The sequence below is a fragment of the Aythya ferina genome (assembly GCF_964211825.1).
Source record: "Aythya ferina genome assembly, chromosome: 5".
Classification (NCBI taxonomy): domain Eukaryota; kingdom Metazoa; phylum Chordata; class Aves; order Anseriformes; family Anatidae; genus Aythya; species Aythya ferina.
Window position 1 is genome coordinate 28423100 of NC_140301.1, and position 26737 is coordinate 28449836.

General features: G+C 46.2%; 1 protein-coding gene across 9 annotated transcripts in view; it reads left to right on the forward strand.

The window, feature by feature from the left end:
- Positions 1-21099, forward strand: part of RAD51B (RAD51 paralog B) — a 459905-nt gene extending 438806 nt beyond the window's left edge. For 8 of the 9 annotated variants that reach the window (XM_084519466.1, XM_084519474.1, XM_084519473.1 and 5 more), the window contains 2 exons: positions 17072-17270; positions 20865-21099. In XM_084519466.1, coding sequence (XP_084375592.1) covers positions 17072-17270; positions 20865-20943 — 278 coding nt within the window. In that variant the 3' untranslated portion in view covers positions 20944-21099. The remainder of the gene's footprint in view (positions 1-17071; positions 17271-20864) is intronic. The other variant, XM_084519471.1, reaches the window with a different exon arrangement.
- The last annotated feature ends 5638 nt before the right edge of the window (positions 21100-26737 follow it).

Here is a 26737-nt window from a genome sequence, read left to right on the forward strand (position 1 = left end):
ATTGCCACCTCTTACCAACTGGTAGGCTCTGCATGGAAGCAATTTTTATTTAAACTTCTGTCCTTACCAGAAGTGACTGGCACAAGTCACAGGACCTTCTCACCCATATGTGAATTTTAAATAGTCCCAAATGCTAGAAATGTTTACAGCCAGAAGTATTCAAGTTCTTCTCAACCGCTTGTTAGAAAAACATCTTTTCTCATTTGGGTACACTTTATTGCTGGCTTCCCTCTCTGCTGGCCTTCCAAGCTTGAGTTCCTGACAGAGTGAGGAACATTTTTTTTTTGTTGTTTTCACACATATGGAAAACTCAAATCACTAGCAATGTAATCATGCCAAACTCCTGCCAGCACAGAAACTCTAGCTTACCTTCCATCATCACATACTCTTCACATCAGTAAAGATACGCAAAAGATCACTGCTCGAGGAAGCTGTAGCTGTAACAGCAACACTGTAAATACAGCAGTGTTATAACACTATAATGGTGCTCTTTCAAAAGAGCAGCATGAGCAGCCAAAAGAGGAAGGCGTTCAGACAGTCTTTCTATTGCCCAAGCGGAAGTGAATTTCAGATACTGCTTTGGTTCCCTTTAGTTAGAATTCCCCATAAATGAACGGCTAAAACACCAGTTGATAGTAAGGACATGCAAGCAGGGAATCCAGAAGTGGAGGCTCAAAGGAAAAAGCAGAAAAAGCTGGCCTTTTGCCTAGCTATGAGTCTCCTTCCTTCCCATTCTGCTTCTTTTGTTTTTATGGTTCCTGCACGTTTTGCAGTGTCAGCCGGTTGTCACAGATGAGAGGACAGCGTTTCATGTGTTTTAGCTAAGCCTGGGACCCCAGGCACCTTCCAGGCCCTAGCCTGGGGCATGTTCACTGCTGCAAACTGCTGGTTAAACCAAAGCAGTGATCTAGATCATAAAGCAAGTAATAAAATACCCTGCTGATAAACTGCAGTATGTGGAAACTTACACATTATTTATGGATTGTTAGAGGTTAACACTAGAAAGAGCAAACCATAATGATTTTGTGGGCCTCCTCTACTTGTTATCCAGCCTTAGTATGACAATATTCCACGGTAGAAAAAAGCTCTCTCCTTCTCAGCCTGGGCAAATCATGATGATTGCAAAGTGTCCCCCTGTCCAGACATTCTTAGTATGCCTTCGGGCCTGAATTTGGTGAGCTTTCAGCCATTGGATTTCGTTTTGTCTTGTCCTGATCCTTCCCAATGTCCATGCATGTGAGCCATGTGTAAAAAGACTGGTGCAGAGGCAAATTATGCATCAACATCTAAAAATCAAGTGAGCATGAGAGACACATTTCCAGTTTCTATAAGGAATCATCAGAGACCACTTCTCAAGAAACCAGGGAAAAAAAAAAAAGGAAATGGAAAAAAAAGTACCTTTGGAAAAAAAAATACCTTTGGAAAGAAGGGAGAGTGGTGGTGTTACAAGATGCAGCAACATATCAATGCTGGCAAAGGCAGGCAGGCATTAACCACCCCAAACAAAAGCCAAGTTCTCCACTGTCCTGCAGCTATTAACGCCACATCCTGCCACTATTAACACCAACTACAAAATAGGATATATATATTAAAAAATAAAATAAAATAAAATAAAATAAAATAAAATAAAATAAAATAAAATAAAATAAAATAAAATAAAATAAAATAAAATAAATAAAATAAAATAAAATAAAATAAAATAAAATAAAATAAAATAAAATAAACGTAGATAGTGGTGCAGGGTAATGGATGTGATTTCTGCCAGTAGAACACAACAGATTATCTTTCCATCTGTTTTTTACAAATATATGTCACATTGAGTAAACAAAGCCTCACTGAACTTGCATTTCCCTGCTCTGCATGAGACTCCCAATAGTGAACATGGGTGGAGTGAGTGAAGAAACAGGATGCTACCCGTTGAACGCCTACACACATAGATATATGAGGACCAACATTAATGAAAGGTCCCTAGCAAACCAAGTTTCTTCGTACCAGTATGTCTCACTATCTAAAGCCATGTTATGGGAGGAATACATTTACTGATTCAGATTATATTAGCAAAACAGCCTGCTAGCAAGCATGACTTGTTCAGACAAAGTAAGGGACAACTGCAACATGCCCCCAACCCCAACAAGTGTCATCCATCATAGCTCTGGTTACAGTCCTGCTGGCAGAGGTATGTTGTGCAGACCTGACCTATGATAGAAAGACTTGAGGAAGGAGAAATGAGGGCGGGGGATGTGTTAGATGCCAAAAACCTGATCCCTCTTCAGAGGAAATCCCTTAGCAAAACAATGCCTACAGAAGGATGGCCTGATACCTGAAAGAGATTAAAACAGTAAACCTGTACTCAAGCTGAGCTGCCATGTGGAAAATCCAGCACTTTCCATGAAGCAAAGGTCCCTGTGTGCACCTGTAGCTAGATGGGAGGGGAAACTCCTAGAATTAGGAGGAGAGATTAATAAAAAAAGTATTTGCACATTTAAAGGCTGACCTGATCTTTGGAAATAGCTAACCTTATCCCTCCTTCCAGAAGTGAGCAGTCCATGCACCTCACCTGCACAGCAAGATGGGAGTTCTTGGCTGGAGGGGGGTATTAAGGTGGGGAGGAGGACCTCCAGGCAAGAGAGGTTAACATAACCATTTACCATAATGGATTGTTTTTCAATAAGAACTAAGAGAAGTTTTGTTTGGTTTTTGTTTGTTTGTATTTTAACAAAAAAAAAAATCCTTCCTATGGAGGAAAGGATCAAGTAAAACCAGTAAGAATCTGCAGAATTTTTCCAGCTAAGGCTGGCAGAGTGTAGCAGGGAAAATGTGCTGTTTACCATTGCTGCCTCCTCCTTGGTGTCTGGAGCTGAACTGGTGGGCAGGACCACAGTCGTGCCACCCCCTTACGTCCCCACAAGAGAAGTGTCACAGAAATGTGAGTGTTCGTCTCCTGAATCCATCAGCAAGAGGATGTGCAGGACAGGCACTCCCTTCTGTTTTGCAACCCATCATTCACACAGACTCTCAAAACACAGCTCTGATACACGATCTGTCTGATTTTCAGATTAAAGAGTGCACTATCAATGACTGTACTCTGCCACTGTCGTGGTTACCAGCGAAGGATTAAGCTTTACCCTGGTTTCTTCTGCTAAACACAGACCTTCTAAGAAGCTTCCCTATCAGCTTGCAGCTGCTTGTGCTCTCTAGTTCTTCAAGATATTCACGCTCACTGGGACTGCTATAGTGGGATCCCTGTTCTTCAGGCAGCAAATGCTGGCCACCGTCATAAGAAAGACATTTGCCAGAGGCCCTAAGAAAAGGACTGTGTGAGATTTTGCTAGGCAGCACCTTGCTTAAGTGCACGAACCTTTCTGACTCATATGCTTGCTCTGATTTTGAAAAGGATGATGCAGATCAAATAAAGTAGGAAACACTGCTTCCAAGGCAAACATTGCACATTTGCATTCAGGTTTGACCTCTGCCTTCCTGGAGGCCCATGTGACCTACTTAACTTTTTACCTTGCTGTTTCTTGGGAGACTGGATGAGCTGAGAGAGGAAATGGTAATGGGCTATGGGACTTTCTCACCTGCAGCCTGTATTTTCATCACACAGCACCCTTCACTGAGGCTCCAGTTTGCTTTCCAAATGTTTAAAGGGTTGATTTGCAAAAATAATAATAATAAAAAATCTCAGGAAAACAATTATACTTTTATTTCTATCAAACATTTTGTGAGGAGGAGATCCTGTGTCTCCTCCCCCCCTTTGATAAAAGAGTTCACCATCACAGGGGTGGCAGGAGAGAGGGAGTGAAATAAGATACCTCCGCTCAGCTTGCCTCAATTTAATGAGCTCCTTTAGGCCTTATCATTCGCCCTCTGCTTTCCCCCATTGTGAACTTCTCAGCCTCATCTAAAAGAGCGTCTTCTTCTTCCTTTTTTATTTTTTTAATCGGACTCTGTTTGATCGGCCCTTTACCCTTTCTTTCCACAATCCCCCACATCACGCTGGAACTGGTACCAGTGGAGCATGTCAGCATGCCCTAGCAACGGGGAGATTAAGGGAACCACCAGCTCCCGAGGACGGGCTGTCTCGGACTTACTAATTAACTGCAGTGAAAGAACTGAATGAGAGCAGCCCTTTCTTCGGGGCAGAGAAGGCACTAGAGGTGGATGAAGGAGTTCAGCTAAAAGAAGATTTCCCTCCCCCAAAACATGTGTCAACACTCAGACCAATCCTTTCTTAATAAGACTTTGTGTACGTGTGGAGGTTATGTGGATGGCAAAGGCTGACAGCAGTCAAGCTTGATGTAGAAAAACACAGGTGGGAGTGAAGTCAAGCCACCACCCCACCCCTGCCTCCTGTCTGGCCATGTCCCACTGCTGGGACACAGGTTTTGGGGCTGGTCACTGCCCAGAGGCAGGTCTACACGTGGCCTGGGGGGATGCTCCTGCCCCAAGCCCCCTCAGGCAGCAGCCTGCATGCAGCACTGCAGCCCACAGACACAACGCGTGTCCTCTGCACCGCTGGGCTTGGTCTGCCTGGGTGGGCAGCCGGGTGCGCTGCTGCTCTAATGAGAGGTGGCAGGGTTTGTACTGGAGCACAAGCAGTGCCCCAGCCCGCCCCAGTCCCTGCACCCTCCTGGATCTGGCCCCTGCCAGCAGCGCCCAGCAGTGACCAACAGGTTTCTGCAGGGCCCCTTCACACCAAACTGCATTAGGATCCTGTCCTCTTTTGGTCAGCCTTAGCCTCTGCTGGTAAATCTTTTCAGAATTATGAAATACTTGTGACACATCGCTTTTTTTTTTTCCCCCAAAAAAAAACAAACATTATTTTGTGTTCTTGCTGCTTCGGCGCTTTTGCTTCGGGCTGAACTGGAAGTGAAACTGCCGAAATCCCACAGGAGAAGTGCTGGTGGTATTTCTGGACGGAGCAGGAAGCAGCAGACACGTTGCCAGACAGCAACTTCTTGTAACAATCCAGCCCCTTTCTCTAACGCAAAAAAAAAAAAAAAAAAAAAAAAAAAAAAAAAAAAAAGCTAAACTGGATAGATTTAAAAAACCTTTTCAGATTAGCGTTATTTCCAAAACGAGGGGACGCTCCTTCAAGTGCGTGGGGACGGGCCCACGCTGACGTGAGGCCGTGGTGTGGAAAGTGGGGCTGAGGCCAGGGCGCCCGCCGGGCGGGGGAAAGAGGAAGCCCGGCCGGCGGGAGGGCTGCTGGGCCCGCGGCCTTGCCCCGGCCTCCATTTCGCGGGGCGCAGCGCGTGACGGCCTGGGGAAGGGCAGGGGATGGAAATCTCCTTCCATCTCTGCTGCCGGCGAGAGACGAGGCTCCCCAAGTGCACGGGAACTGATGAAAACAGCGGCTTTGTTTTTCTGAAATAAACTGCCACTTGAAAAGGAAACTATAAAAGCCTCACTCAGAAAGCGTGGGTTTTCTGTGAAAAAAAGGCTGTGGAAAAATGGTGCTATCTTACAAAAGAGAGCTGCGCTTTTGCATATTTAGCCGTGGATCTGCTGGTATTAGAGACAAAGTCAGATTTTATTGCTTTTTTTTTTTTTGAGCCCTGCAGCACTGACACAGATGAGCCACGTAATGAACTGCAGAATCTTTTTATTTCTTGAGCACCAGAAGTGACTTTTTTTTTTTCTAACTGTATACTGTATCAGCCTTAACTTTGCTAACACACCATAAGCCACATACAGCATTTTGTAGGTTCATAAAACTTGCAATTTTTTATTCAGGTGTACTGCTTTCCAGGATTAATCTCTACAGACTTTTAATTGAATTTGTGTGGCCTGCTGTTGATTTCACCCTCTTAAAGGCTGTGAGACCTTGCCATATGTGTTTGTACAGCATCATTTCTCGGAGCAGACCTGTGCTTGAAAAATGCTGCTGACTGCAACGTGCTGGTGCCTGCAAAGGGAGCACTCCAGGGATGCAGCTTCCCGAAGGAAACAGAGAAGGGTTAACTTCACTGAATGGTTGCAGAGTCCCGACTCTCCAGACCTCAGATGCTGAGAAAGAACATGAGACAATAATCCCTTAGAGAACGTGCTAAATAATTCAAGGCTAGTTTAATAAATAAATAAATAAATATTTTGTTGTAATAGTTTGGCCTTTCTTAATATAGCTTGGAGGAGCAGGATATCTGGCTGCTTTCTGAAAGTCCTTGTTATGGTATTTAATGAACCCTAGGGATCATTACACTATAAATATGGTTCATGTTTATATAGATGCATTGGGCAATGTATTACAATGCTAGGGGTTAAAAGTCATTTCCATGGATTCCCAACCAAGATAAACTCATCCACACCCCTGAGGTGAATAGTATTTAAGTCTGTGTTTGTATAAAGGAGGCCGTCAGACTTTCCAGCACCTGAAAAATGGTCAGGCTTATCTGTTATTTATCTCTCAGGCTTGGCTTTTATATGTAAATGTACCTACAGTGGCTGCAATGGATGGTCAATGATATCTCTGTCGTAGGGCTGGTCATTGCAGGCCAGATCTTCTCCACCGGCAGCAGCCATGCAGCTGGAGGGGAAATCCAGCCCAGCGCCTCCCCTGGGGACCAGGCTGAGAGCAGCAGCCATCTCGTGTGTGTCTTGAGGGAACTCTTCAGGCTGGTTCCCCTCCAGCCACAGGGACTTACCAGCAAGGGCTGGGCTGAAGTGGTAAGCTTGATCTAGGTAGCATATGATCTACATGATTATGGCTCATTTTAAACTGCTACTGGGCTTAGCTAGACTAATACTGAGGTAATGGAATATTCTGCATCTGCATGTAGCAGGATATTTTTAACACATATATGTGTGTTTACACACATGCGGAAATATAGCTGAGGTGACTCTTTTCTGAGAAGAGAACCGTGGGTTGAGACCAAATGCGGAAAACATTACACAGAAAAGTGTTGGAGAAAAAAAAGGAACAAAAAAAACCCTACACCTCACGTGTAGTAAAAGTGACTGTCTGTCAACAAACAAGGAAAAATCTCACAGGCACACAGATCAACCAGTGAAATGAGAGACCAGGGGAGAGAAACATAGCACTTTCCAAGGGTGAAAAATCACTGTAAAATATCAGACAGGCACTGAGTAATGTTGGATTGGCCTGCTGCAATGAACGGGGGCAAAATCTGACTGCTGGTGGTGGGGTTTGGTCGGGACACCAGGCTGGGAAACAGCTCTACTCCTCTGAGGGGGGAAAGTTGATTTTTAACCATGGCAAGTGCTCGAGCCACTCATTTCAAATCTGTAACATGCCGTTTAGTAGCTACAAACATCAGGCTGCTTTTCCCCTGTGACAAGCAAGTTGTTTCTTGCTTCCACCTTATTTCCATGTAGCCCACGGGCAAGCTGGAAAGCTTTGGACTCCAAAAGCAGAGAACACTTGAGCAGCATCAAAGAGGCAAGGTGAGTGCATGGCCGTCACTCCATGTGCACACCAGGGCGCACATCTTGCTAGCAGCTTCCAGAGCTGCCTGCTTGCTCCTGCCTGCTCTGCTCATCAGCGTGGAGCGGCTGAGGTGTGTGTGTGCGGCTGCTAAATGAACATTAATTCACATTACATCACCTGGGAGGCTGGAAGTCAGCTGCCTGGTTCCCCACATGGGGGATGTGAGGCTCAGCCAAGCTCCTTGGGCGTTACTTTTCTTTCTTCCTCATTTCATTTGCTGTTTTTTCTTTTTTCCTCTTTCAATATTTGCTTCCAAGAAGGGATTAGGTGTGATGGGTGTGGGGCGGATTGCTCCGACACTGCTTTGTGAAGGAAAGGGACCCGTTCATAGGAGAGTTGTGGGTTGTTTATTAGCAGCTTGCATGACTGCAGAAATCCCAGAGCAATATGCTGGGCACCAGGCACATGGTGGCTGCGCACAATTACCCTCCGCACCACGACAGAGCAAGCCCAGACTCAGACGTTAATGTGGCTCTGAGGACAACACTTCATTCCACATCTCCAGTGGAAAGCTTTTATAAAAAGTCAAGTACCCACATGGGATTAGAGTAATAATAACGTCTTGCACTTTAGCATAAAAAATAGGGTGTGAAATCAAGCGGCTGATCAGTGGTCACAATTACTAACACATTGAATCCTCAGCTACTTTATTCCATTCAACAAACGGAACTGTTTTGATGTGGGCTCTACCAGAGACCAGGCACATAGTGCTTCTTCTTGCTTTTAGCAACAGGAAGTGTGGAGCATCAACAAAATTGGCATTTTACTGTTACAGGTCTGTGGAAACTGCTTGTCCGGGTGGCGAGAGGTGCTGGAGAAAACCCCACAACCCAGCTCCGAGCGGTGCCTGGAGCAGCTCACAGCTTGCTCTCTGTGGGCTGGGGAGTTCTCCAGGGAGGAAATAGCTGCAAAATCTCATTTTTATCACTGAACTCAGCAGCTACGCCTCCGAGTATAGCAATCTGACCTATTTCACCAGTTGTACACACCAGTTTTACACCAGCGTCAGTCCTGTGACGTCAGTGGGATTACTCCATCCCTGCATAAGATAAAAATCAGGCCCAAAGAACAGCTTTGTTGAGGAGGAACATGCTCTTTTGACATATTTCCTAGTCCAGCCACATTTACAAGAGATCAATCTCATGTTTGTTCTTTTTACATATCAAATCATTTGTCTTTTGGGAGTTCTCAGCTCCATCCACATGAAACCTTGAATACTGCCTCACCTACTATAAGATCCCAGTCAAGGAAGGACCAAGTCACAATGACTGGTGACAGCAGCGTGCATGACCTCTATGATACCAACACCAGAGCTAGTGAGCTGGACCAGGAGCCACCAGCGTGAGGTGGGAGTGCAGAGAGGTTAGCAGGGTCAGTGCCTCGGGTACCATTGTGCCTTGTCCCTTCCTGGTCTGTCCCCATAGGGCAATGCTGAGACCCCTCAGGGTGACACTGTGAGGCGCAGAGGTGAAGCAGTATAGAGCTCCCAGGAGACAGAGTAGCAGGAAGACATCTGAAGCCTTCCTTGTTGGTGTCGTGTTGTACTGTATGGTCTTTCCTGCTTTTGCCTTCTAATAGAGTCATTGTATTTGTTTTATCTACTTTGATTTCTTTCTTCTGATTTTCCTGATTGTTACCTTCAGACCTTTTCTTCCTGTTCTGTGTTCTTTCCTTCAGACCCTCTAGATCCTCTGTGGCTCGTTTACTATCCTGCATCTCTTCCTGTGCTTCCTTCTACTACCACGGTCACATATCTCCTTCTCCTCTCCTTCTCAGCTCACCCTGTTCTCCGGTCTTCACTGCTGCAGTGTTTCCTATCATATTCTCCCTCCATTCATGTCTCCTATCTGTCAGTGTGCATATGGATCTTCAGACCTCTTTTGGGGATGCTGGAAACCAGGCCAGCAGAGTCTCTGGAGCTCTTTAAATGAAGCAGAAGGTGAGATTGGAAAGATGGCCAGAAGCAGAGAGAACGTGTGGTGTGAAATCAGGGAGATAAAACCTTTTGTTTTAACTGATATTGCTGCCAACATCAATCTGGTCTACTGCTGCCAGCAGATAGGTGTGCCACCACACCTTAGTAGACAAGCCAAGGGATTTTCATACCTCCTGCCATGAGGATCTGGATAGGCTGTAAAGGCAGTTTAAACCTAAAGCCATTATGTCTGTTGACTACCCCTTACACAAAGCTATGCTCAGAGATCAGTAAGATTGCAAAACCAAGCTCCTATATTTAGAAAAGGCCAGGCTTATGCTGCTGGTGAAACATGAACCCAGTGCCTGCCACGCAAGCGTTAGAGCACTTTCTTGCCCAAGACCCCGCAGGAAGCCGGTTGCAGTGGGAAGCCAGACAGCACAGTGGGGGCTGGAGAGCACCCTCCCGCCCTTACCTCTGCCTGCCTCACCGGCCATCCTGGGCTTCAAATGAGGCAGAGTCTTGTAGAGCAAGTAGTCTGTGATCACGTAATTACAGACTGCCACGATGCATGTTCACAAAAGAGCTGAATTAAGCCCGAACAGGCAGTTACAAGCACTATTACATCATTAGACTAATCGCTCCTTGGCTGGTCATGAAGGACCTCATCCTGTTCCCACTGAAGCCAAAAGACCGTACCTCTATCGACTTGAGTGGAAGCTGGCTTGGGCTCGCCCCAAGGCTCATTCACGGCTGTTAGCTGCTAGTTGAGGCTGTACCCTTAAACACATTAAACTTTTCATGCATAACTCATGTACCACACCTAACACTTGCACTTTCATTCAAGTAGAGACTTCAGCCCCAGTGCTGTGGGTGGTGGAGTGTGAGGGGAACTTGCTCTGCCGCCACGCTTGCCCTACCTGTTCAGCCTGTTAAGTTGTACATCGCCGTCAGCCACTGCTGGCTGCTGAGCAGGAGGTGGAGAAGGTTTGCTCCGTCTGCTCCTGCCCTGCACAGCCCACAGCCAAAGCCGTCGTGGCCGCAGCGAGCCGATTATGTCTGTTTTCCCACCCTGGTGCATAGGTGAGAGCAGAGAGCCCTGGCAGCCATGTTGGCATCAGCTGCGACATGGTGGCACAAGATGGCAGCCACGGGAGCTGAATGGGGACGTGCACCCTCGCGGCGTTGTGTCGCAAGACCAGTGCCGTGCTCCTTTGGGCTGAATGGCAGCTGTGCTGCAGGTTACTTTCCCAGAACAGTTCTCGTTACCTTCACCATATCCCCAACCTATCTGGCTTTATAGCTTTTGGAAACTGGCTGAATGTCTGAGATCTAGAGAGGAGGCTTTGGTGGGTGATAACCTAAGTGGGTGCAACCTTTATACCTGGATGCATCTTAACATCAACCCTCTTCTTTGTTTTTTTCCAAATATTGCACACAGTCATTGGAATTTTCCTTCACTACGACCTCACAAGTGGCCTTTTTGTTGCACCAAGAAACCGCTTGCCATCTCTGACATCTCTGCCCCTGTGGCTTACCGTGCTGTTGATTTCAGGGCTGCACACATCAAAGTGATGAGCACATCCCTCATTCCAGGGACAGAGCAGAATTTGTCACTTCAAACAAGTTGTGCACAAAATGCCCAGTTCAATCATTGCCGTGGACAAACTAATTATTCCTCTATCTAACAAGCCAAGGACACTTTTCCTGTTATTTCATCTCATGTTTTCCTTTGTCTAAATTAAACTGATCTGGTTTAACTCTCTTCTTGTATCACATGAAATAACTTCATCACTTCGTTTCTGTTTATCATGAAGAAATGGATGAGGTAATTTTATATTGCTCTTCATACTGTGATGTTGAACCATGGGCTTGAATGTCAGTGTTTGTGGATACATTTGACACACACAGAAGAGGGGGGAAGAGGACCAAAAATAAAATAAAAAATAATAATAAAAGAAAATGAAAGGTAAAGGAGTGGAAAGGGCAAAAGAGAAACTCAAATTAAAAACAGAGAAAGCATATGTACACATATGTGTGTATCCATATACTCAGGCACACACACTCACAGTCACCCAGGCACACATGCTCTCACACTCACCCAAGCAGACTGATATTAAGGCAGTTATTCAGCTGTTTCTAATACATAGTACAGAAAAAACTCGAGCTGGAGAAATATTTTGTTTTAACAGTGAGTCATCCATGAGAAAAATGTGGGTGTAGGTTATGGGAGAGGGGGCTGGGGGAGATTTTATGAAGGCTTATTTTGTAAACCCCCAAATAGGAAGGTGCATAAAGTTGATCAAGGCACAGAGCGAGTCCCTCCCTCCCTTGCGGACATGACAGAAGGTAAGAAGGTAATCAGCTCCCATTGAGAGCCTGATTGTGCCATTTGGGCCAAGGCCCTGTGCTGGATCTGTCCTGCCCTGGAGGGACCTGCAGGGATGGCAGTGGGAAGGCTCTGGGCCAGCCCTGCCAGGGCACCCCCAGGCACAGCCATGTACACTGCAATGACAGCCAAGCCTGGGCAATGCCAAATGTAACAGCTATGCTTTACCTGAGTGTCAGCAGCTCTTGAGGGCCCGACTGTGCTGCTGGAGACGTCCTTCAATCTGGAGTAATTCAGATTTACTTCGCTGTCAGTGAAACCAGGAAGAGGCCCCAGGGCTGAGGGTTCCCTTCTTGCCCCCTGATCAGCACAAGTACCAAACACACCAGGAACCATTGTCCCAGCACATCCGCAGCCAGACTCTCAGAGGCTGGGAACTGTAAACACGTTGTCAGGTTGTGAAATGCCCATTGATTCTCAGGACTGTAATCACCATGGGAAGAAAGGTGGCTATCGCTTAGGAGCAACAGCCTGAAGATCAGGCTTTCTCCCTTGGCTATCTTGCAGTTTTTCTATGGGAGTTTCAATTCTTATGTCCTGGTTTTCTCACCAATAAACCCAAGTGACTAATAAGGACCAGTCTTCCCAGGAACAGCTGAACACTATTTGTGGATATTGCACAGAGCATTCATGATGGCTAACGTTTTTCTGGTGGGTGAAACCTGCTGAGATCCAGAGCTAATTATTCCTTGGTGTGATTCAAGGGGGTATGGCCAAGAATAGCAGCAAAATGAGCAGCAAAAGACTTACCAGGAAATAAAGTGTAATGGTAAAATCTATTAGAGCATGGAACTGGCTTCTGGGGAAAAGGCAAGGGCTCCATTCCTTGGGCTAATTAAAAAAGATACCACCAACAACACCTTATAGGCAACAATCCTCTTTGCTTCTTTAGGATGGACTATCTAGCTGAACAAAGAGGAGGCCGACTCCTATAACTCTGCTATACCTGTGTGACTGTAGAGAAATGCTATTTACTCTAATTATATTATTCCTTGTATACACCAGGGTTAGTGAGAGAGAATTTCTCTGGGTCTTTTCCGTCTGTTAAGTTCCATGGTTTGTGATTCACTTTAAAAAAACAAGGGTGGTTGAAAAAAAGAGTTGTTTTCAGCTGTGTGGTGATGAAATACAGTAACTGAAAATGCTGTGGGTTTTGAGGTTGGATTTTGTGATTAAAATATTGTTAGGTTCAGGATAGGATTGGTTGGTAAAATGAGTTACAGTAAGACATTATGCTTTCACCTCTAGAAAGTTGAGTTCAAGCCCTGTTTAAGATCACAAAACCAGTAAGTAGTTCAGGATGATTAACAGTTTCTGAACAGGACAGGACAGGAACACCCAGGGGCTGGGAAGGTCAGGTTGGATTCCCACCATGGAGGCCCTGGCCTCAAGCACAGGAGGGCACTGCAGGCGAAGGCAGACCTCTGCTGGCACGGAGACAAGGGGGACAAAAATCACTGCCACAGGAGATGCTGAGGGTCCAGATGAGGGCTGTGTGGCCATGTGGTTGCAGTGGGCACCACATGAAGCACATGTCCTGCATGCCAGTGGTAGAGGCTCAATCCTGTTTTGTCCCACCACCTCAGTCTATGACAGCAGGCATGGGCCACACTACTTCTATAAAACAGTGCAACAATACAGACCGCTGTGCATTTCTTCCTATGTGAGGTAACCAGATTGATCCTTAAAACAATGATGCTCCTCAAGATTCCCATTTTGCAATTTGTTTATGTTGAGCATCATAAGCTGCTGATTCAAACAGCCAAGCTGCAGAAGAAATGTTGCCAGGAACCCTATCGAGTTCATTTCCCCCCCATGGTTTCAGTTTTAGCCTATCTCAACAAGATGTGTACTCATCAAATACGCAACTTGCAGACATGCAGGCCAGAGAGCTGTAACCAGCTTCGATGCCCTTCAAGCTGCTAAATGGAAACCAATGCAGCAAGCAGATTTGGGCCTCTGCTCTCGAGCAGCTGAGGCCAACCCACTAGCCAAGTACTACTTGCACTTGAAATACAGCACAGATAGGGTGTAAGTGGTGTATCATCACTGTTCTGGTGCTGTGCATTTACCCTAAATGCAATTAATGTGGTTACTGTTAGCAGAGAGTTACAGATCTACTCACAAGTTAATAGCTGTTAAAATCTTCTTTTCTAGTTGTCTGGAAATAAAACTGAACTTTTTTCATAGCATAGTATTAGGTATTTTCTGTTATTTCTGGGATTTTGTAAAGTACTATCAGAGGGTTTTTTGATTTGTTTGTTTGCTTTTTTTCCGTAATTTCAGTGATTCCTAGAACAAAACAAATTTTATCCAATTTGAACTTGAGTACTTCAGTGAAAGAAAACTAAAATGTTTTCTTTTAGCACTCACTTAGCAAACAGTTCTAAAGTTTATCTGTGAGCTTGGTTTACAGGGGGAGCTACAAACATTCAAAACCACAACATGCTTCCAAAGTGTTTTAGAGAGCTGGGTATTATTTGATCCATTTTATAGACTGGTCCCAGTTGGTGCATAGAACAGAGCCCAGCTCTAGCCCCATGTCCTTTATGGTAACCATCAGCCCACAATACTATTCATATGAGCTTTTGACTCTGCTTAGCTAGTCAGGAATTCAGAGGTACTGCACTTACTTTTTCTCGAGTAAAGGAAAACCTAGCCTTAGGTTTGGGATAACCCAAAATGCAATTAACAAATTCATTCAATTTCTGCAGTAAGAAAGTATCCGGTTCAGTAAGGAAAAGTGTGACACCTCCAGAAATCCTTTTTAATGCTTCCTTTCTTCTGAGGAGCAGAAACATACTGCCCTAGAAAACTTAAGTATCTCCAAGATTTGGCTTTAGGAGGAGCCCTGGAAAACCAGCAAATTCAGGTTCATCCTGGCAGAGGCAGTGGTTTCCAGTGTCCTCATTTCCCTACAGAGACCTCCTCATTTCTAGCAAGGGGGCTGTGGTGCAGAAGCTCCTGATGAGAGCTGCTGTGACAGTATGTAAGGGGAGAGTCATCATGTGCTCCCAAGATGACTCCCTGAACAAGTGCAAGAACAAGTGCTGTGTTTCTGCAGTAGCTGCCATCTCCAGATGGATTCAAGATATGACTAAAGGAAAGCTCATTGCAGCAGCCTAAGTCTGCTGGATCTGGAAATGTGGGTGGATAACACCCCATTGAAGGGCAGTGTTGCAAAACTGGGGAGTCACATTGCCCTTTCCATCAGAACGATTCCCAGAGCGTCATTCCCTAGACGTTTGCATCACTTTTCCTTGCACTCTCCCAGGTTCAGTCATTGTTTTCCCAGCGCTCTCCACGTGGCAGCCTTGCACAACACCTGTGAGGCTCCTTGGGAAGCACCCAGGCTTGGCCGCCAGCAGGTGAGGGCTCCCAGGGGAGCCCTCGGCCTAATCCGGCAGACCCGTGGCTCATCGGGGCAGCAGCTTTGTGTCCCTCTTAAATATCAGAGACGTGAAACGCAAGTGCGTATGTCACAGCGGAGTCAGAGCAGCCCACGCATCCTGCCAAGAGAAGCACGGTGTCCCCACGCCGCCCCTGCCCCGGCAGCCCGGGGCCTGTGCTGCAGAGCAGGAACAAAACAAACCACTGCGGAAGTGTGGTTAACAACGCCCGGCACGACGCGTTCTCGACAGCCCGGCTTCGTGCTGGGGCGAGCCGGTGGGAACGGGGCGTGCTGCGGCAGGCAGGCCCTTCAGGCCGGGCCCTGCCCTGCGATGATGTGCAAAGCGCGGTGGCTGCAGGCACCCCAGCCTCCCCAGGCCGCCCTTCAGCCTTGTGCCCTGCTTCCCCTGCTCGTCCTGCCCCATGGCCCCCCTGCCATGGCCATGGGTGGCCCTGGTTGGCAGTGGTAGTGGGGTGGAGGCAAGGAGCCTGCCCTGGTGTTTTCTGCCCATAGCAGGAGGGCGGATCGGAGCTAGGCGAGGTGGGAGCAGCCATCACGTGCTGCTGCAGCCCCCTGAGGGGAGGGGAGGTGGGACCACCACCATAGCTCTCATGGCCATGCTGCTTTGTTCAACTGCAGTGCATCCGTGCAAGCTCATGTCACAGGCATGTGAGCTAAAAATCTCTGATGGGTGCTGAGTCACTCAGCACTAAATCAGCACTTCATATTCTGGCACAACTAGATCCCCTCACGGCATTAAGAGCCAGGACAAGCTCCAGCACGGAAGTATTTGGTGCAGTCATTTGATCCGCATCCATCTATCTCGCTGTAACCCCAAGACACATTCCAATTTCACAGGAGATATGAAGCACGCACCTCAGAGGAGCACAGCGTGGGTTTTGGGGGCGTGCAGGCAGCGTGGACAGGGCATGGTGTGGGAGCAGCGGTGATCCACCTGGTCAGGATCCCAGCAGCTATGGCCCAGCTGCATCACGAGCTCTGCTTTGAGGCTGTGTTTACTTTCTTGTGTGTGCATGTCTAACAAAAGGAAAAGCAAAGAGATGCCTTCTTCGTGAAAGGGCCGGGGCTAAGGAAAGCCTTGCACTGCTTTCTCCCGGTGTACTAACAGTGTAAAGAAAGAAACTCCTTCAAACTTTTTAAACTTGCTTTTTTTTTTTTCTTTTTCTTTTTTCACTTGAAAATACCTCAAGGGGAATTCTGAATACCTCCCTGCTTGGGCTTATTGGTATTTATATTTGAGCTGCAGAGTAGTGGAGCTGTGTGCATAATTGATTACTGTTCCAGGCAGATCTCAAATAAAAAGAATTTGGTTTCCTCATTAAATGGAACCTTCTCTCCCCCCCCCCCCCCCCCAAATAGGAGCTCTCTATTCGGGTATTCAGGAAAGCACCAAATGTTTAATCTGTTCGTTTTTTGTTTTGTTTTGTTTTGGTTTTTTCTTCTTTTTTTTTTTTTCTTTCTTCTTTTCTTTCTTTCTTTCCTTTCCTTTTTTTTTTTTTTTTTTTGTTTTGTTTTCCAAGAGTTTTGTTTCACTTAGAAATTACTAAAATATAACCAAACCCTTGAAAAATCATTCTAAAATGAAAAACAGCATTTGGATACTGCAGCACTTAAGTGTGGCAATATTTCTAAGTATTTTTTGCTGAAGCTATTTACAAATACAATGCATTTTTTGTTGGCCTGAAGCAGCATAGAATCAATTATTTACGTGAAGTAATGTGCCCAGCTCCACTTGAGATTGTTCTTTCAGTGCAAGTGTATTCAGGTGGCACTCATGACAAACGCTGCCTTGGCATGGGTGGAAGCAAAAAGAGCTTTGTTTGATCAATGTTTCACAGCGTGAAAAAAAAAAAAAAAAAAAAAAAAAAAAAAAAAAAGCAGCGCTAACTTCCCTCTTCTGTTGCCAAGGCATCTCCTTGGGATGGCCCGGAGAGGCAGCCGGGGGACAGGGGAATTCAGTTTCCATGACTCATTCATTCCTGGGCTGCTCTGTGGAAACAGCCAACAAGTGGTCGATTGGTGGCAATTGTCATGGAGAGTTTGTGATGTGGATACTCAGACCATCAGCATATTGCACAAGAGCCATTCAAGAGCCTTTCCTCTTCAGGTAAGCAAGACCAGAGCTGTCTCTAAACCTGAAAAACCCCACCTGTGTTTCTTAACAAACCCCCATCTCAACCACCTTTTGGTGTGTTGTTTATTTAACATTTATGTTTTATGATAGTTTTATCAATAATGAAAGTAAATCAACCAAACCACTAATGAAATAATACAGCAGGGCCAGATAAGTGTCAGGGATGTCAGGCAGAGAAAAAACAAGCTTGCTTCAGAGGAGGAATATTTTAGAGACTACTGTGGGAGAAGACATTTTAAAATTATTCAGTGTTCAAATCAAGTCTTGCTCTAAGCTTCTGCCTGTGGCACATTGCGTTCTCAGTGCTCCTCAAAGTGCATAAAAACCACAAAGTATGTTCAACAAAATAGAGAGTAACAGTATGCTTCAAAGAAACACTTTAAGCTCCCTACACTTGTTCTGGGAGGCTTCCCGCAGTCCCGTGACACAGCTGGGTTTATCTAATGCTCTGTCTGAAGGGGCTTTATTTCTACCAGATCCCTTTTCCATCCCTCCCCTTGAGCCAGGCCTTCACTGAGTCAATTTTTCCCTATTTGCCCACTATAAAAAAAAAAGAAAATCTCTTTTTTTTTTCTTTTGTTGGGTGGCTTTCAATCCCCCTCCTCCTTTGGCAGCAGTAAAGCTTTATAGGAGTATAAAGGGCCAGCCTAACTATGGCAAGTGTTCAGAGCATCTCTTCCTTGAAGTTCCAGCTTTGCTTTTTGCAGGGCTAGGAGACACCTTTGATACGTGGCAGCTCCCCCCTCTGTTGTACTTGCATTCAAGGGTGCGAAAAAAGCAGTCATGCACCAGGTGGTTCCCATGCACATATTCTCAGTGTGCCACACTCTGCAACAACAACAAAACCTTTACGCATTGCTGAGGTAGCTCTCACTTGTAACCTGACGGGTTAGTCATACCGCCACTGGAGATGCACAGCCGTGATGGGAGGGTAGGGAGCCAGCAATTTACGAGCACAGTGAGAGCACAGTGAGGGTGCAGATACACAGTGAGGATGCAGATACTGCCCTGCAAGGTGGAGGCCTCTTCTCTGAGCCAGCTCCCACCGGGCTCATAGGTGGTGCCTGCATGCAGCCCTTCAGAGCGGCACTAATCCTGCCTCCTGTCCTGAGCAGCTGGGGCAGTGCGGGAGACACCAAAAAGGTATCCACAGAGACATCAGTTTGAACCAGGCTTCTCTGCTGTTCTCTCAGTGGATTCGCTTTGTTCGGGCAGATTCACCAAAAAAGTACAGCACAGGACCAGTGGCCAGGGTCCCCATGCCACCTCACTTTTCCACACAGCAAGAAGTGGCACCAGCAGAGAGCTTGGTCATGCTGGTAGCTCCTGAATCCTGCTGCCCTTCCTAGTTCCCCAGATCCCAATGACAAATTTGGACGTCTCAAAATGCTCCAGAGCACAGTGTGGGCAGGGGGAGGCGTGCTCCACTGCCCTGGGTCACAGCATGGCCTGGCCCACTTGTGCCCTGCATCGCCCCAGGAGGTTGTGCTGGGCCTCAATGGGGGCTGTAAAGGGACACTTAGCATCCTTGTGCTGGATGGCCCTCCTCTTGTTGCTATGCATGCATTCAGTGTTTAAATCCGGCTTCATTTCCCTCTGAAAGCTCGTCTAGCAATCTGAAAAAAAAAAAAAAAAAAGCATTTGTTTTCAGAACAAATTTGTGGCATTGCAAACTCCAAGCAGGAGCAGGCTCACTTGTGCTAGTTGCTGTGTGAAGGCAGTTCACAGATGAATATGGCCCCATATGATCTTCTTTTGTCTGAGACATAAAGCTGCAGCTCCGAAAGGCTGGTAATCTTTTTCCATGGTGCTATCCAGGTCTGAAATAAGTGGGGTGTGGTAAATCTGTGCTGACGTAAATGAGAGAAGGTGTTTTGAAGAACCCAGGACAGGGAGAACAAATTAAAACCAGAGCAGTCTGCTGAATATTTCACAAGCAAAGCCTAGTCTATTTTCTGTTTCTTATTTTTGTGATTGCTGAAATTCCCCTCATCTTAAATTAAAGAGATGAGGCCAGGAGGCCAGAGCCAGTGTGGTTTGCCATGGTGAACCAGCAGAAGCCAAATGAGGAGAGACAGTGCAACCATGAACCACCCATGGCAAAGATTAGGGTCTGAGGATGCAGAGATCCGGCTGGATTGACAGCTATCCCCTGTCTGGTGTGGGATGATCCCAAACCTCACAGCCAGACACAGCTACAGCTGGGTCAGTTGGGAATGGGGCTTGGTACCAAATCACTTCTCTCCTGTTTCAGGCAGTGACGGTGTTTTGGTTTGGGCTTTTCTCCCACTCTCAAAGTTGTGGAAAGCTGTGGACCGGACTTTTTCTACTTGCCAAGGACAAAAACCTCTTCCTCTTACTGCATTCATTTGCTAAATAGCATGATTGTCTGTCTGTAAGAAGCATTTTGGAAAAAGCTGTTTGGGCTTGATTTTTATATTCCTCTTCCTGCAGCAAAGCATCTGCAAGTTCAGTACAAGCAGATCAACAGAGTCCAGCACGGCGAGTAGCCTAGCTACAGACTTCAGCTTGAGCTCTGAACTACTGAGGTTTTGAATGATGTCAGTCTGGTCTCTTGAGGGCTGCTGTTGTCATCAGATAGTGAGGTTGATAAGGCACATGTTATGATGAGGCGTACTGTTGGGTTTAACCATAGTATCGTGCACGAGGTGCCATGAAAGCGGTGCATTTCCTGGTACAGTACCTTGATAAGGCCGCCTCTGCTTCATAGGTATTTCCACCACACTGTCCTGTGTGTTCAGCACGCAACAGATTGCTGACAACCCGAAAGACCAAACATCGCAAGGGTTCAAAAATCCATTTCCTCTATCACAAACATGTTTGTTTGGGACTTTGTATTCCTTTTCCTGATCTCAGTTTCACTCTCTTTTTCTTTTCTTTTTTTTTTTTCTTTCTTTTCTTTTCTTTTCTTTTCTTTTCTTTTCTTTTCTTTTCTTTTCTTTTCTTTTCTTTTCTTTTCTTTTCTTTTCTTTTCTTTTCTTTTCTTTTCTTTTCTTTTCTTTTCTTTTCTTTTCTGTTTCTCTTCTCTTCTCTTCTCTTCTCTTCTTTTTTTTTTTTTTTCTTATTTATTTTTTTTTTCTTCTCCCTTTCCAGACTTTTCTTTTCCAGGTCTTTCCAGACCTTTTTCAAAACTGGAAAAAGCAGGACCAGAAACAGCTATTCAGAGCTAGACAAAGTACAGCCACTTTCTGGAGCTGGTTTTCTGCCAGTCCCTCATCCCCTGCTCTAGTTGGGAAGCACCTGAAATCCAGCAGAGCCCATGGGCTAGAGGTCCTCGGCTGGATTTGGAGACCCCAGCCCCCACCAGCACTGTTTTTCCCACTGCTCGGATGCTCAGAGCCAAGCTGTGGTTTCTTCCCCTCCTCCCATTCTACTTCACATTGGATATTGTGGTTTGTGCTATTGGCAGACCAAATGATAACAGCTCAGGACCAGTTCTGTGAGTCAAGGAGCACTGAAAGGGAGTTTGTATCTTGCCTTTACCTAGATTTTGCTTTTTCATCATCATTGATTTTTTTTCTTATGTACTTCTTATTTTTCACTTAGATGGAACTGGGAAACCAGGCAGGCTGGATTCCTGACCACCCCTCATTTTCGGTCATGGGGAAGAACAGATCGGTCTTAATCCCACCAGAGGGACTACACGCAACAGACAAGCTAAAACTGAAGTGACCCATGCTTCTGTCAGCTCTGGCCTATTCACAATTTATCTCCACATACCAGAAGAAAGGTGGAAAAAGTACATTTTAAAAACCCTGATTATAGAAATTATAACATTAAACTCTGCTGTCTATCAGTTTTCAATATGCCAATGAATAAAAAGCCCATTTCACTACCTAAATACGTCCTCCAGGACCCAGTAGGGAAGTATAGCACCTGTGTGAAAAGAGCAGCAGTTAATGTGGCAGCAAAATCTTGAGCTGACAAAGGCAGTGTGTACAAACTGTACAAGCCCGCAGCCCTGTGAAGAGCGGTAAGAGGCTGGGTAGGACGGCACTCAGAGCAATGCAAGGGCGTTGGGTTTTTCCATCCCCCAGAGGAGATGAACTCAGCGTAGCCTTTGAACTTCTTCAGGCCTTTTAGAAAGTAACTCATTGCGAGCTTTTCAGCACATGGAGGAGAGGAGATGCTGGCTGTGCAAAGAAGGAGGGAGGCAGAGCTGGGGGGGCACCAGGCAGGAGCAGAGCTCCCCATTTGGACATGCTGGAGGAGCTGGGTGGGCTTCCACAGCTGGAACCCACCCCAGACAGGCTGCTGTCTGTCACTTCACTGAGTTTATTGCTGTGATGACTTGCACATTTTGAAGCCCATCTTGTGTTCCCTGCTGTCCGTCCTGTAGAGAAAGCATCAAATGCACTTTGTATCTGATCTGAACTGAGAACCCCATCTCACGCCCTCTGACGTTGCTCACCCATGCCTTGCTCCCGCCTTTTGTGGTATTAGAGGCTTAATTGCCTGTAGTTTTATCAGCCTAAGTGGTTATAATTGCTAATCATGTTGCATGTGACAACATAGTCATATGCTGAATTAGAAAAAATATTGAAAGAGCAGATAGAGGTGACCTAGTAAACATTCTGTGTGTCAACCATATTTTTACACCAGTTTTGATGAGGCTTCCTACAAGGATTGTCAGAGGACATTAAGTATCACCAGCCAAGCTATTGGAGTGAGAAGTATGACAGGCCAAGAATCTGCACCAGATTTAGACCCAGAGTGATCCAGCATCCCAGAGAGAGGATCACCACCTCCTCTTTCTCAGGGCAGAACCTCACTCCACAGTGGTGGCCACTGGTGAGAAACATTGGACAACTTAAATTGCAAGGGCTTGGCAGAGCAATTCAGAACTGTGGAGCTCACAGCAAGAGGCCTGAGGACCAACACCAGGACAGCAAGCAAGCCAGCTGCTGCCACAAAAGGGAGATGAACGTTTGTGATGAAAATGAAGGGACTGTTTCTTCTTCCCCTACACACTCGCCCTTTGGAAGTGAGCTGATCAGTGAGGTCACAGGGCCAAAATCTACAGCTGATTTTTTTTTTAAGGCTGGATAATTTTATGGCCACTGTTAAGTGCTGTAATTTATGTAAACTAAGTTAATGATAAGTGGAAACAACTTGACTCATGTTTAAAAGCCTGTGTTCCCTGGGGACAAGGATGAGCACTTCTCTTTCAGGAAGGAAAGCTAAAGGGCAGGAGCAGAGCTTCTTCTGAATGCCTGATAGAGGGGCAGCTGCCCAAGGATCCTGTCTGCCTTGGAGCATGGCACTCCAATCAGAGCTACATATTCCTACATGCATTCCCATACATGCAGCTCAGCAGAGATAAATTCCCAAGAATTTCAAAAAAAAAATCAAACAAAACAAAAACAAACAAACAAACACAAAAACAGAGGAAGAACAGCATCAATGAGAGCAGAATCAGGATGAAAATGAAAGTACAGGGTGGTTTAGGATACCCTGTGCATGGAAGAGATACAGGAAGAGAGCAGTGGAAAGGTTTGGAGAAGCAGATTCCCTGAGACCAGGCTGATGAAGAGTGCAGCAGGGACTTTATCTAGAAGCTGGGCTCTAGTCTTATTAGCCAAAGGGGATGGGGCAAGAAGTTAATGGCTGTAAACCTCACGAGGAGACATTCGGGTTAAATATTAGGTTAAAGAGAAGTTAGAACAGCCTGAGCGGTGAACCACCCTGACATGGGACCGCTGTGGAAGCATCGGTGCTGGAGACATTCAAGGCTAACACAAGTCAACTGTCTGTGCCGGAGAGGTGGTTTGGGGATAATGAGATCAGTCCTGTCATAGTTAAGAGTGAAGGTCTAGATGACTCACTAGAAATCCCTGCCAACCTGGATGATACACTGATAACCCCACGGGCCGCCTGTCTCCAGCCTCCATCACGAGACCGCTGGCCTCCTCCAGCTGCCTGCCCTCACGTTCTCCCAGGCTGCTAGCTTTAGAAACAAACTTTCAGATGGTTTAAAAACATTTCCAGTTCTGTTTTCATTCACATATAAAGTGTTTTGCTGGTCAGAAAAGTGCCAGAAGAAGGAAAATATCTTGGTCAGCAGATTCAGTCTATGAATCCAAAGCCGCACCACCTAAATTTAGAGGAAAATAATTTTCTGCAGTTCTCCTAGCTGTTTTGGCTGTGCAGCTTCAAGAGAGGGTGAATTAGATTTGTTCGTAGCTTTTCAGTCCCCTGATAAATGTATAAGTCATGGGGAAAATAGGGTTTATTGTAAGCATAGCACACAAGACCTGAGGCCAAGAGAAAATAAGCAGGCAACCTCTTTGCATATTTTTAGTACTGTCTCTTTTCCAAGCAGAAGTGCACCTTTGCACCTTTTACTCTCTCATGTTGGCCTTGGACATAACCTTTCTTTGTTTCTTGTGACTGCAATGGCTTAGTAAGCCAGGACTTTGCTAGTGTCCCAGATCCCTTGCAGCATCTCCGGAGCTGAGAACACGGTATATTCTCTCACTGTAGCTATAATCAGGGCAAACCACGATGGCTCCCACATTAGACTGCTTGAGAAATCTCTTTATAGCAAACACAGCAAGAGCTTCAAGAAATAACTTCATTGGTGTTTGTTCCATATAGTTTAATGTCTCCTTAGGGGCCGTGGCTACCATCCCAAACAACATTTCTATGGCTTGCGTGGCTACATCCTTTTCCTGTGAATCAACGTTGGCATCTGCTCATCCAGAGCATTCAGGAGAAATATTTGCTGTTGCCTGGAGACTAAGACAGGAGAAAAAGTATCGGGAGCCCTAAATTATTTTTGCAGCTCTTCCTCTGATCCCGTGCCACTCCCAGACAATCCCCTTCACTTAGCAGTTGTGTATCTTGTGGGTTCTTCAACCTGGGGAATAGGTACAGTTATACTCGCCAAGTGCCCAAAATACTTGAGAGTCCTCCCAGGCTTTCACGTGAAAGGAATCACGTAGAAGTATAAAATACATCTTCTACATGGGCCAAAGGGACTCTGCCCATCTTTGTCAGCGTTGTCATTACTTGCACTTGCTGTCCTCTCCAGGAGGGAGATAAACCCTGGGGAGACAGAAGGATTGCACTAAAAACTGGCCTTTCACATCGCACCAAAAACCGCTGGAACATGTGGGGGATGAGGGAACTTCCTTCCACCCAGAGGTGCAAGAAAACTCTGGAGCTGGCAGTCACGTGTTGCACACAGCCTCACAACCCACAGGATCCTGCATGGAAAAATTTCACTTCCATGTGTTGACTGAGTTAATGTGGTGGGGTTAGTGGGCGGACATAAAATGAAACTATGAAAAGAGATTAATTTGCAGCTGAAGCCCAGGCAGGGAGAATGCCGGTCCTCTGTTTGCTCAGAAAATGGCAGTTTTCTGAAAGAAACCCAGTTGAAAAGAAGAGGTTAAGGCAGCGGTAGTAAAAAATCAAAACCAGGAAAAAAAAAAAAAAAAAAAAAGCAAAAGTTAAGAAAAGCCTCTCTGGAAATTAAGATGTGGAATTCAAAACATTTGCAGGATAATAAACCCAACCGAGCCCATAAAGCTGCACCAGCCAAAAGGAGGTCTGTTCTGCCTACGAGGAAACACGAAACCGCGTCATGCCTGGCAGCAGCCGCCCCATAGTCCCGTTTCCTCCCCGCTTTATTGCAGAATTGTGCTGCTGGGTGCCCTCGGCTATGTTTAACGCAGCGTCTGTTTCCACTCTAACCCCTTCGCTTTGGAGGGGGAGGATATAAATCAGCTGTGGAGCTGCCCACAGGGCTTAGTCACAGCAGGTATTGGTTTAGGGTGTCTTAGAGGAACTTTTTTTTCTTTCTTTCTTTTTTTTTTTTCTTTTCTGGAAGTATTCTAGGGAATAAGTGCAAGCTTTGTGAGGAACAGGCATTGCTTCATGGGCCAGAGTCTCCAGACAAAGGACATTTTACATCACCCGCCAGAATCATCTTCTAACGTTTTGGGCTGAGCACAGCCCCAAGCACAGGGCGCTGTTCTGCAGGTTCCCAGAAGATGTTTGCAGAGTCCCTGCCGAGCAAGTCTCATGGTCCTTCCTGGCATTCCTGGTCCCAGGACCATGCTGGAGCCATGTCTGGACATATGCTGGCCGTGCACCTCCTTCCTTCACAGCCTCCCAAAGCCTCTTGCTCCAGACTCAAGCACAGGCCGGATTTCCCCAGCGCCGGCCACACAAATTGTAGTAATTAGCAAGTGTAAAGGGCACGCTGTGGTTTTCACATGTATTACTGCATCTTACTGCTCATTCATATCCTTGGGCACGCTCATCAGATAGCATCCAGTCAGCAATGCTATCCAGGCCTTTCCCCTAACACTGCTGTTTCAGAGGCCCACTGGAGAGATCCAATTCATTAGTGTTCATGCATCCAACCACCAGCAGCTGAGCCTCCAGACTCAAGGCAGTACGGCTTCTCTCACCCTTCCAGCCCTATGTTGTGTGGACCTGATCTCTAGCTCTTCCCCTGCTCCCCATCTCCAACCATGACCCCTTCAATTCCTGTCCCACTGCCACATCTTGGCCTGGCACGGCCTGGTTTTCCTTGTGTGGTTCACAACAGCAGCTCCCTGGCCCATTTTCAGACCATGCCCTCCTTGTGCAGGAGCCATACGGACTGGAAGTCCAGGCCAGCTTTTAACAGTCTTCCAGGTGTATTTCTACTCTTCTCAGTTTCTCTGCTAGCTCTTGCCTCTCTGCCTCCCCTCTCAATTTTACTATTATGCCAATAGGGCAAATTCTGTCAGGACCAGAAAATTTGAGCATTTCAGGCTTTTTTAAAATAGTATTTTACTATTACTTGCAACCCTGGCACACCACAAACCTATCTATAAGTGATTTGAAGTAAGGGTTGGCCTAAACCAGACTGCAACATTCCCAATTACCTTCAAAAACAACAGCAAAGTAAGCCTATTTTACTTTGCACCCCTCAGCTACAGAGGCATTTGGGAAATAAGAAGGCCTCTGTTTCTGCAGCCCCCAGCTGCAAAACTAAAGATGTTTTGGTAAAAAAGCCACAACTGGCCCATAGCAAGAGAGTAGATGGTGTGGTCACTGGGACACCTTCAGCTGCGTAGGAATTAGGAAGGAGGGAGGCAGCTACTGGAGTGGGATCTGAGCCACCTGGAGCTCTGCAGATCAAAGTCACCGTGTTCCTCCTGACAGAGGCAGCTGGCAACGGCAGCCGTACGTGCTGACTGCAATTTCCAAAGACAGCCAGACGTGTTGAAGGTGGATAGCTCTAGAGTCACCTGACTCCAAGGCCAAAAAATAATAGCTAATGCCTGCAGCCTGAAGGCATGAACCCAAGTTTCTCACCAGGAGAACACAGGGAGCATCCATGAAGCACATGAGCAGCCAGCCAGAGCCACTGCAGGATCCCCCTGTCCTGCAGTAAGAGCTGTAAGTGCAACCTGAAAAGT